Here is a 12,496-nt window from a genome sequence, read left to right as displayed (position 1 = left end):
GAATACCTCAAAGGAACAGGCACATTGTATCAGTTGACATATCTGGTCCTTCAAGTATTAATAGTTGTTTGTTTAAATGAAAAGAAAATTTGAGGTCTAATTTGAGGACCTTTCCAAATAAAACAACATTTCTATAACTGATCATAATAGACTAAGCAGTCATGGGCCCATATTATTGAATACTTGCTTAGGACCCTTAAAATCTGGGGAGACCCCTGTAGCTCAAAAGAAGCTCTTCACCAGAATAGGTTAATTGTGATCCATAAGAGAGGCTGTAGGAACCTCTAACATAATTTGGAAGCCTCAAGGAGTAAAAGAAAATCCTGGTTTCCAGACTCCAAGTTCCCTGGAGTTGAGATGGATCAGAAGTCTTCCTCCTAATGGAGAATCTCAATGCCCACTTTTCTATAATGGAGAATTTGGTGTATGCAAGTAATGAGACTTTATTCAATGCTTCAAGAGCTATATAAAAGGCTCTTCTTTTATTCCAGGGATCTGATGTTAAGAAATGGGGCCAGACTTGGTTATTCTCTCCCTTCCATCTTGCCTTCTCTTCAGAGAGAAAAAGAAAAATTTAGTGTTCTCAGAAATATGTCTAGAAAACTCACATGGACTATCAGATAGAGCTACAAGCAGCCCTATCTCTTTGATGTTTTTCCTGTGTGATACCCATACAGGGAGCATTCTACCTATGCAAGCCACAATTTCTCTAAATTTTAAGCAAGTGAATTTCTGTGGCTGAAAAAATCCATTGCTTGGAGAGCAAACAGTTCATGGTGATTATCTGAATTCAGTTAGACTGGTCTTTAGATGACAAATACATGGTCTATCACTAAACCCATTTTCAATGACTTTATAGTTGGGTAGGAGCTGATAAAGATTGTACTCGCATGTCAGAGACTTCAAGAACTCCAGGCTACTTCTATAATGAGATTAAGATTTTGGTGTAATCAACACAGCATTCTCACTCTTTTTGTTGTTGTTTGCTTGCATTTAATTATCTTTCTCACTTTTTTTCCCTTTTTGATTTGATTTTTCTTGTGCAGCAAGATAATTGTATAAATATGTATGCTTATATTGGATTGAACATATATTGGATTACTTGCTATCTAGAGGAGAAGGTGGGGAGAAGGGAGGAAACACAAGATTTTATAAGGGTTAATGCTGAAAAATTGTCCATGCATATTTTTTGAAAATTAAAAAGCTTTAATTAAAAAAAAGACTTTGGTGTAAGATTTTAGTTCAGGAAAATACAAAGGAATAAAATAATAATAGCTAGCATTTATATAGAACTTTTATGCTTGCAAAGTATTTAACAAATATCTCATGTAACTTTGGGAATTGGTGCAATTATTACTCCTATTTTATAGATGAGAAAACTGAGGCAGACAGACATGAAGTGCTTTGTCCAGGCTCATACAACTAATAAATGCCTGAAACTTCATTTGAATTTAGGTCTTTCTTCCTCCAAATCTAGCACCTTATTGTTTATTGTGTCCAACTCTTTCTGACCCCATTATGGATTTTTTGTGGGCTCCAGAGTAGCCCAAAGATACTGGGGTGATTTGCCATTTCCCTCTCCAATGGATTAAGGCAAACAGAATTAGTGATTTATGCAAGGTCACACAGCTAATAAGTACCTAAGGCTGTATTTGATCTTCTAGACTCCAGGCCCAGCACTCTATCCACTGAGCCATCTAGCTGCCTCAGTATTGTAATAACAATAATGAAAAAGAAAAAAATAATACCTGAAATACCTATCTACGTGGAGAGGCAATATGGTAAACTGAATAGAGAGTCAAGATGACTTAAGTTTCACTATCACTTCTGATAACACACTGCCTATAAAACCCTGGGCACATTAATAGGTGGTTCAATGGAGAAAGGGCTAAGTTTGAACCTGAGTTCAAATTCAATCTCAGATATTACTTGCTATGTAATCCTGCATAAGTCAGCTACACTCTGACTCAGTTTCCTTATCTGTAAAATGAGAGGTCAGTTCCTAAGGTTCCTCTTAGCTCTTAACCTGTTATACCACAATTAAGTTAATCTCTGAGTCCCAGATAACTCTTTCAGACCAGAAATTGAAGAATAAGTTATTGATGTGCATGAACAGAAGGGGTTTTCTCACTGGGGAACTCCCTACACTGATGAAATAAGTCTAGACCAAAAATCAAAAAGTCCTTATGAACTCTCAGACTCATTGTTAGGCCCAAATGAGACAAATATGTAAATTACTTTGCAAGCTTTAAAGCATTCTATAAATATTAGGTTGTTAAGGTACTATAAGGATATTGACATGTCACATTATTTCATGGTTTATGGTCTAATATGAATATTCATAATATGTAATATTTAATTTAATAATAAATTTATGAAAATAATCCAGCTAATTACCAACCTGCAAGATCATAGAGTTCAGTATCAGAGGCGCTAGCTAAAGCTTCTTCCAGTTCTGGGTCAAGAGTCACTTTTTCTTCTTTATGGGTTTCTTGTAGCTTTTCTTTGGGGATAAAGATCCTTCCTTTTAACAAACAAACAAAATTAACTATAAATCTCTGCTTTATTGACAAAGGAACTGATTGACATAGAGGATGTAGCTTCACCAATCATTTGCTGAAATCACTACTATATGTATCCAACATATTTCCCTACTAGCTAGCTAAAGATCAAACTCCCTAATCCACAAGTCATCAGAAGGGGTTTTGTAGCGGAGCAACATGTTAGTGTGGGGAGAAAAAGAAATCTTGTTTGTTTCTCTGTGCCTTATAGATATGGGGCAACTAGAACTCCAAAAAAAAAAAAAAAAAAATAGGGGGCTGCTTGGTTATTCAAAAGGAAGCTGAGGAAATAAAGAATTGGGAACTTATTAGGAATCCTTGTGGAAGGATGAAATCTATGATAAATTGTGTTTAAGACAAGATTCATTTATTCCTGTGATTTCTTTTTTATTTTAAATGTAAATGGATGCTTTAAAAAATTTTTTTTGATGCTGAATCTATCTTTTTTTCTTCCATGCTATTCCACTTGGTGATCTCATGAGCTCCTAAGGACCCAATGATCATCTCTATGCTAAAGATTCTCAGATCTACTTATTCAGCCCTTTAACCTTTCTGTGGACTCCCCCACTCTTAAATCTCCAACTGCCTATTGGACATGTCAAAACAGATGTTCTGCAGATATCTCAAACTAAACATATCCAAAAATGGATCCATTATCTATCTGCCAAATATTCCCCCCTCCAAACTTCCCATCAAGGAGAGGGTGACACCCTATCAAAGGTGTCCAGGGCACCACTCTGTTGCCCAGACTTGCAAATTAGAGGGGTCATTCCGCCTTCTCACTTCCCACATCCAGTTTGTTGTCCAAGTAGTCAGTTTCACCTTCTTCACACTTCTTGAATATGCCCCTTCTTTTTGGGGGTACTGCCACCACCCTGGTGCAGGCCCTCATCACTGACTCCTAGACTGTTGTTAGTCTTCTGGAGTTGGTTTTCCTGATACAAGTCTTTCCCACTCCAGTGCATCCTACACTCAGCTTGTCAAAGTGATCTTCATAAATCACAGGACTTATTACGTCACCCCTACTCAGTAAACTCCAGTAGCTTTTTCATGTTACATCTCTCCTTAATACATAGCAATATATCTTCATTGATCTATTTATAGCCAGACTAACATTTTTATATCTGGATTCAAAGTCCTTTACTAGTAACCCCAAAATATCTCTTACTATATTCCCCTGACTGATTTCTTTGTTTTTCTTGATAGATTTGCTCTTTTATTCCTTACAACAGGCTACTTCTACCTCATTTTCCTCTCCCAAATTATGCTTCATGCTTGGAAAACCTTTCTACTCATGCCCTTCTGTTCTCCAGCTCCCCTATTCCACTAAGTTTTCTCTATCACTCAGGTAGCTCCTAAAATTCCAACTCCTCCTCAAAGCTTTACAGAATGGATCTGAAATGAAGCAAATGCTTGCTATTTGATTTAAAACCCTTCCCTTTTTGATGTCTCCTAAAATTTTGCTCTACATGTGAAATCTTTTTTCCCCTTTCCCAATTAAGTAAATCACAGCTACTATGGAAACCAACCAATTTTTCCATAGTAATCTCTGATTATCTGCTTAGTTCTTCACTTCTACTTAATTTTCTTAACAAAATGCCATTCTAAATATTGCTCACTCAAGCCATCAGTTTGCATGTGAACAATTCTGAGCAATTGAAGTCAGGAGACAGCTATCGCTACAGGCATGGCAGTAGGTACTCTAATTAAGCCAGCCTGGAAACCTAGATGCTAGTGTCTTGGTATACAGAAGCTGAGACCCTTCTAGCTGCAAGGCTGTTGAGTATCAAAGTAATATACCCTTGGCTCCAGTCATTCTTTGTCTAAAGAACTTCCACAGGCTGCTCTCAGCTCTGAGTGTGTGGGTGGGGAGATGGATTAGTGCGGAAATAAGGGACTCACAGTCAGGGGAGCTTTTCATCGGTTGGTTTAGTGTTCATCTAGAGAGACATATATTCTATTGATACATGAACCAACCTATAAATGTCACTAATTTTAGCTAGTCTGTCACTTAGAGCTGCTGTGTGTGTGTGTGTGTGTGTGTGTGTGTGTGTGTGTGTATGGGGGGTTTAACATGAAATGGGGATAAAGGAGAAAAGGCTTTATGAGAATTCTTCAGCCCAGAGGTAAGGGTCAGCATAAGCCTGAATGACATGATCAAAAAGCATTGGACCTTCTTCCACACACTACTCAGATTTTTCTGAGATCTCAGAACCTTAGGATCCAGGGTATGCTAGAAATGATTCATATCAGGGAGTTGATTATTAAATTTTTCAATGGGTGTACTATACCTTGGAAATCAACAAATGCTACAAAACAGGGCTTGATTTATTGTCTCGATTGTTTAGAATTTAAAATATGATGGAAGAAATGTTAATAATGCAGATTAAACTTAAAAGCATGTCATGAATAAATTATCTTTTTTTTGGGGGGGGGTGTAGGGCAAGCTGCTTGTTAAATATTTAATAGAATATGTCATCATCTGTGTGTGTTCAATTCCTTTAAATGACACAGACATATACTGGCTGTGTGGCTGTGTGTAAGTCTTGTAAACTCTAGGTAGTTCCAGCCAACTCTAAGCAAAACAAGTTACAGTTCTGCATTAATGTAAAAGAATACTCCCTACCAACCAAATCACAAGTCGGTCCAAAAAGAAGAAACAGGAAAAGAAGGGGAGAAAAGTACATTTGATGAGCAAATAAAGACGTGTTTTTTTTCCCCTGCTTCCACATCTTTTTTAGGTCAGACCCCATTCTCGGCCTGAGTGAGTGAGGCAGTAAGCAGCTGGTTCCCAGGTTGCACTGGCTGGCCATTCAAACCTAATTCAAGCTTGAACCTTACCTTTCTTTTCTCCAGTGAAGGGTACAAAGTCTTCCCTGTCTTTGTGTTCCAGTGCTTCTTTTTCCAAATATGAAAGGAGGTGCTCCCGGTCAAAGGGGCCCGTGGCTGCTTTCTGTGTCTGGTCTTTCTGCCGGAAACCTGCTGGCAGAAGCGCGCTCTGCCAAGTAATAGGTTTGTTCAGGTGTCAGTGACAAGATAGGTCGTCTGCCTGAGGTTTCATTTGCTATCCCTGTCCCCATTTACTACCATATCAGGTAAGCATAAGCTTTCTGTCCAGTTAACTAAGGTTCTGTTCTCTCTTAGTGAGTGCAGCAGGAGAGCATCTGCCCACCCTGGCAATCCCCAGGTGCCCTCCTGAAGCTTGCTACGGGATGGTGAAGGGAGCTGGTCTGAAGGACCCAAAGGCAAGTGCTGCTGTAGCAGGACCCTTGTCCCAACATTCCCAAACAGGAGGAGTAGGTGGTCTATCTGGAACGCTAGGATATTATTCCTATAGATAAAGAAAGGCAGCTGGGAAACACCTGGTAGGCTCTCTCAGGCAATGGCATAGAGTGGGGACCCCCAGCATATAGCACAGATCCTTCTTGTTTGTGCCCGTTCCAGAAACCTTCCAGGGTACTCCAGGTCAGGATGACAGCTAAACTTATTTCCCTTCCTCAAATATTCCCTCCAGGGACTCCTACTTATCTCTAGGACAAAAGGCAAACACCTCATTTTGGCTCTTAGAGTCCTTCATAATCCTGTTCTAAGCAGTGCTTCTAGGCTTGGTATGCCTCACTCCTCCTTTGTGCCAAATTGACTACTTGCTGTTCCTCATATAAACATTTAACTTAGCTCCATTTCCCCCTCATTCACCTCTGCCTTCCCCATGCCCAGAATTCATTCTCTCTTTACTTCTAGGGCTTCCTTGATATCTCGGCTCACATATTTTTCTCCTACATGAGGCCTTCCGTTGATTCTCTCAGCTGTCAATTCCTTTCCACCCTCTATTTATTTTGTTTACATATTTACGCATATGCATATATGTTGCTTCCCCTGGTAAATATAAGTTTCTTGAAGGAGGAGCTGTTCATTTAGTACTGTGCCTGTTTGTCGATTGAGTGACATCTGGGTTTCCTGAACTTTTGAGTTGCAGGAGCAGTTCAAGGTTTTCTAACTCTCTTGTGGTCTGGTGAGATAGTGCCAGGAGCCTTTCAAAGTCTCCTGCCATAGGTCAGGGCTCAAATTTTGAACACTGTCCAGAGTGCTCCCACAGCCATTAAAGACAGACATTCAGAGTTACAGAAGAAAACAACTACATCCTTATTTCATTTCACATTTAACAATTCTACCTTTGGTCAGATGTGGATTATTTGTAGTTGTTCAGTTTTGTCCTAATGTTTGTGACCCTGTTTGGGATTTTCTTGGCAAAGATACTGGAGTGGTTTGCCATTTCCTTCTCCAGCTCATTTTTCAGATTAGGAACTAAGGCAAACAGGATTAAGTGATTTGCAAAGGCACACACAGCTAGTTAAGTGTCCAAAGCTGGATTTGAACTCAGGAAGAAACAAGTCTTCCTGATTCCAGGAATCACTACCTAACTGTCCCATGCAGATATTAGGTAAACATTAAAGTAAGGCAGGAGAACCTCATATATGTTTAGTTAATCAAAGGATTAGGGAATTTTAGAATCAGAAGGAATATCTTACCCCAAATTTTCACTTTGTTTTATTTTGTTCCAGACATTTGTTTTTAGTTAATTTTTAATTAAAGATTTTCTTGTAAAGCAGCTTTGCATTTCTAGTAGTCATCAAACCCTGTATTCCCTATTCCTACTCATCTTTCTGAAAACTGAAAAAATAGTGAGTATATCTCCTTAACTTTAGAAAGGCTTTTATCACTGGCTATTTTATAATTTTTATTGTTGTTAGTTTTTCTTTTTTTTAAGTTAAGAGTAGTAGAGATAATATTTGCAATTTACAGATGAAGAAATGGATTTCTAGAAAAGTTAAGGGATTTTTCTACAGTCAACCAGAAAGAGGGGGGCCAAACCTGACTCCAAGCTGCATTATATACTCAAATGGTACTTTACTGAACATTCTTTATTAAAAAAATAAAAAGTAAATGCAACAAAGTATCAGTTGTGCTAAAATAATTTATAAAACATCTTAGACTATAACAAAATCATTAGTTTAGCTCCATTTAGTTGTAAAATTGTGTTGATTTAATCAGGGACTATTTTAAAATTCAACTTTGCACTAAGAAAGGCTTTACTGAATAAATTAAGAGTGTCAATAAGATTTCAAGGAGAATATTCGAGCTATCTAATAGCATAAACTTTTTTTTATTATAATAACTTTTTATTGACAGAACCCATGCCAGGGTAATTTTTTACATTATCCCTTGCACTCACTTCTGTTCCGATTTTTCCCCTCTCTCCCTCCACCCCTTCCCCTATATGGCAAGCAGTCCTATATATAATAGCATAAACTTTTAAAGAATCCTTGGAAAAGCTAAAAGCAACTATTTTCTTTATCATTCTACAAACATTTAATGGTTGCCACATCAAATAAGGCATCATTCTTGACTAATCATTATATCTCCCCTATAGACCTCTGTGAGGCAGCTCTTTGTTATCTAACTCAAATTATTTTATGTACTTGACAGTAACAAAAGCATTAACATTGATCAAATATCTGACCACCCCCAATTTGGTACAAATTCTTAAGATGTTATTGTGTTTACACTTCATGGGCTGCCAACAATTATAGCTTCCATATCCTTAAATTAGCCATTCATCAAAAGTGAGCTCTGCAGAGGCATAAAAAGCCCCACCCAACAGAATTGTCATGGGATTGCGTAAAAATCTATCCTTGAGTTCAGGTCATCCTGAGAAGGAATGTGGAATAATATGAGATTCTTGGAATGTGCTCTGGGTTGAATTCAGGACTCAAGAAAAATTCCTTCTATCTGAAGATTGGAGAAATTAAATGACTTTCTAATGTCACAGAGCTACTCAGGAGGACACTCCTGACTTGGAATTTGGAACTAGTTGGTGGAGTTGGTGGCTCAACCATGAAAGCAACATTATTACATGGTTCTCTCACTAAACCCTTTCCTCCATTTCCCCCTCACTCACCTCAGGATCTAGGTCATCAAGAACATTTTCCAACTGCTTTAGTTCCTCTTCTGAGAGTTTACCAAGAAGTTCATCTTCATCAATGTTCTTGTATTTCTCCAGCTCTTTTTGGAAAGGGAGGGCCATGATTTCACGTTCAGGGTCTGGACACTTACATAAGCCACCTTTCTGATCTTCAAAAGCCTATTAATGAGAAAGAAACAAATAGTATCCCACTCTCTTTGATACATCAGGTTTCCAAAAAGTGCTTAGTTAATAGTAATGTTCTAGTTGACTCTTGTTCATTTGTTTTCTTGGCAAAATACTGGAGTGGCTTGCCATTTCCTTCAGCTCAGTTTTACAGATAAATAAACCAAGGCAAATGAAATTAAATGATTTGCCCCAGCAGACACAGTTAATAAATATCTGAGGCATGAATCCTACTGACTCTAGACTCTAACCACTATACCACCTACCTGTCCTAGTAAACTCTATTTATTGTAAATTGTTCTAGAAAACAATGATTTGATTCTAATCAACTGAGACTGTAAGTTCCTTGAGGGTAGAGATTGGTTTATGATTTCATCTTTTGTTTCTTCCAGGATCCAGAGTCCCCTGTACAAAGAAAATGTTTAATATATGTTTGCTGAGTTTGTTATTGAATTTAGTCAAAAGGTGAGACTAGAAACTACAAGATGGGTCTTGGAGAATATGGACTTGTAATAGAAAATCATTTAAAGACCAGAGAAGCAATTTAAGTATTGTTGAAAAAGACTGTTATTCACGGAGGGAAAGATGAAAAGAATAAAAAATAGGATTTATTAAGGATGAGAGATTAGGATAAAGCTTCTTAAACTGTGCATTTTGACCCACAAGTAACTGAATATGGGGGATCATGAAAAATTTGACAATAATAGGCATCAAATATTCTCCCAAAATTTAATTCTTTATGCATAAATAAAAATATATTCATCTTATTAGTATGCAAATTTGCTTTTGTTTTTAATAAATGCTAAAATTATATATATACCAAAGAATTGTTTTGAAATAAATTTCTTTATGATTTATTTTCAGTAAATGCTTGATTTACATGTGTATTTTATATATCTATATACCCGAGGTAGTGTAAAAATTTCTAGGATGAAAACATAAGTGGAAAAACTTTAAGTAGCCCTGGATTAGGAGAACTTCAGTGGGGAACATGGGAAATAAGGTTAAAAAAGGATAACATAAGAATGAGGAAAAAGGTAAAGAAAGAGTGAAGAAGAAGAAAACCTAAAAATTTTATAATTGCTAAGTTTCTCTGCAGAGCAATCTCCAAGCAACATTTTTTCCCCACAGGTTCAGATATTTAAAAGAAAAACTCTTCTTCTGACATCAACATCTCAACTAAATTGCCTCACTTGACTATTAAAGTCACCTGGGGTATGCCTGTGGTTAGAAGTATCTAAGAATAGAGGTGAGATAAAGAAAAATAAAGTGAAAGAAAGAAACCCAGGTGTGCCCTTTTTTCTGAAGAACCAATATGCAAAGATCTCAACTTACCAAATAGAAACAGGATCTGAAAAAGTATTTAATGATTATCTAATCCAATTCCCTTAACTTATAGATATATCAAGAAGTAATTTCATTTCATCCAAAGAGAACATAAATCTTGTGCCATAAAAGTATTCACCCTAGTGTTCTCTTCTATGTTAAAAATACTGTTATGTTTTTAAAATTCCACATACAAAAATCTTTTCAGGAATATATCTAGTGTGTAACTTGATCCACTTTAAAGCATTAGTCCAGGAATTATTAGGTTTAACTTCTGCAAAGTTGGATTGGAATAGCAGCTGTTGTGTTATTATGCCTACCACTGGACATATAATGGATAAAATTTGTATCTCCAGGCAGAATCTGCAGGACATATGAACATCATTCAGCTCTCTTTTTTGACAGATTTTATGTCTAAGCTCTGGACACATCACACATCTGGACACCTGACTTCAGACCCACAGGTAGACACCTAGAGGAACAAATATACTGTGGGAGTTCCTGGTTGCCTATCCCAGGGCCAAGACCTACAAATTACTCATAAAAGTAAGAAGTACTAGACCATCCCAGCTGAACATCTATAAACATCCTAGAGCCTTACCTTGTTTTTAATGCTGTACTCTCTCCCACACCTAACTGTGAACCTCACAAAAGATGGATGACTTAACAATCATATACCAGCATTGAAACCCACCTAAGCACTTGCTTTAATACTTTCTCTTCTTGAAACCAGACATAGTTCAAGTGTTTAGAATTCATTTCCTGTTTGGTTCTGACTCCCTCCCACCCTAGAGGCTAATTCTTGTCTCTTTTATTTGAATGAGATACTTTACTAATCTGAGAAAGATATTCCAAATGAATTAATAAAACACTACAATATAGCAAAGCTAAATAAATATTCAGATTGTAGAAAACTTAAAGGTTAGAGGCAAATTAGTGGATACAGCCTGGAGTTAGGAAACCCTGAGTTTAAATGTGACCTTACACATGTATTTCAGCTGTCTGGACCTGGGCAAGTCACATAATCCCCCGGATAAGAAAATGGCAAATTATTCCAGAATTTGCACAACTGAACAAATGATTTTCAGGGAGATTTTAGAGGGTAGCTAGGGATCTTCTAGATATAGCACTGGGCTTAGAGTCAGAAAGATTCATGTTCATAAGTTCAAATACAGCCTCTGCTACTTACAAGCTGTATGACTGTGGGGAAAACCCTATTTATCTCAGTTTCCGTATCTGTAAAATGATCTGGAGAAGGAAATGGCAAACCACATCAGTATCTTTGCCAAGAAAACCCCAAATGAGGTCATTAAGAGTTAGACATAACTGGGGGGGGTGGGGTGGGGGGTAGGAAACACTGAACAGCAAACACATGCAGGATTTAGAGTCAGATGACTTAGGCTAAAATCCCAGGTGGGATACTCATTACTTGAGGAAAAGTGTTTAATCTTTCTGGAGTCTCAGTTTCCTTATCTGTAGAATGAGGAGGTTAGAGTAGGTTGATTCTAAGGTTTCTTGCAATTCTAAATTCTATGATTACTGTCACTTTTTAAGAGATGATAGACATAAGCCTGGTGGATGTTAAGTCAACAAGAACTGAATGAACATTTGTTTTTCAATTGACTGATTCAGCACGCCCACATATAAGCTCATTTCACCAGAGCCCTTCTCATCACCAATCATATCTAATCAGTTAGTCCATCCTGTGGATTATATTTCTATACTTCTTGATTCCATTCCCTTCCCAGTTCCCATAACCATCACCCTGGTATAGGCCACAGGCCCTTGTTGCCACTTAGTGATATAATATCCTCCTTATAGGTCTTCCCACATACTGGTATCAGATTAATCTTTCTTTAGTCTTTCATGCCCATTCCTCTATTCAAAAAAATCTTTAATGTTTTCTGTACTGTCTAACAAGTAGAGATCTAAAGCTTTTCCTTCTGTGTTTAGGGCCCTCCATAATCTGGTACCACCTTACCTTTCTAGCTTTATGCCACGTTATTTGCTTCTCCAAACTCTGTGCTACAATCACAATGGACTCCTTGTGTTTTCTCATTCTCTTCTCCCTAGCCAACATACATTGTGTTCTCAGTCTTCTATGTTTTTGCTCACTCTTTTCCCTGTTCCTAGAATGCTTTTCTTTACCTGTCTTTGCATGCTGAATTTCTAGTCATTCTTGAGAGCCCAACTCATATCTTACTTATTCCATGAAGCCTTCCCTTATTTTCTTTATGCAGTTCCAGCCTTCTGCCACAAATACTGGTATTCCCCCACAACATAGAGCACTTTGTTTTGTAATCCTCTATGGATTTATCAAACAAATGAAGGTATTTTAAAATCTTGTAATATCATACCATAGCTATTAAAAATGGCAAGCTTGTAGATGATACTATACATAGGAAAAGTGGCCACAAAAAAAATGTTAAGTCAGAAAAAGGGCACAAAATGGTAGGTATAC

At 37.3% G+C, this 12,496-nt stretch overlaps 1 protein-coding gene across 2 annotated transcripts in view; it reads right to left on the bottom strand.

Annotated features, from left to right (window-relative positions):
- Positions 1-12,496, bottom strand: part of TMOD2 (tropomodulin 2) — a 47,113-nt gene that overhangs the window by 31,223 nt on the left and 3,394 nt on the right. Inside the window, exons 1-4 of one of the 2 annotated variants that reach the window (XM_031955207.1) lie at positions 10,045-10,596; positions 8,521-8,703; positions 5,403-5,559; positions 2,402-2,524 (exon numbers count right to left, since the gene is read on the bottom strand). In XM_031955207.1, the coding sequence (XP_031811067.1) occupies positions 2,402-2,524; positions 5,403-5,559; positions 8,521-8,646 (406 nt within the window). In that variant the 5' untranslated portion in view covers positions 8,647-8,703; positions 10,045-10,596. Of the gene's footprint in view, positions 1-2,401; positions 2,525-5,402; positions 5,560-8,520; positions 8,704-10,044; positions 10,597-12,496 lie in introns of those variants that run through there. The other variant, XM_012545439.3, reaches the window with a different exon arrangement.

This window comes from Sarcophilus harrisii, chromosome 2, assembly GCF_902635505.1.
Source record: "Sarcophilus harrisii chromosome 2, mSarHar1.11, whole genome shotgun sequence".
Taxonomy (NCBI): Eukaryota; Metazoa; Chordata; class Mammalia; order Dasyuromorphia; family Dasyuridae; genus Sarcophilus; species Sarcophilus harrisii.
The sequence above is the reverse complement of the archived record's forward strand: the minus strand, read 5'-3'. Positions and strand labels throughout refer to the sequence as shown.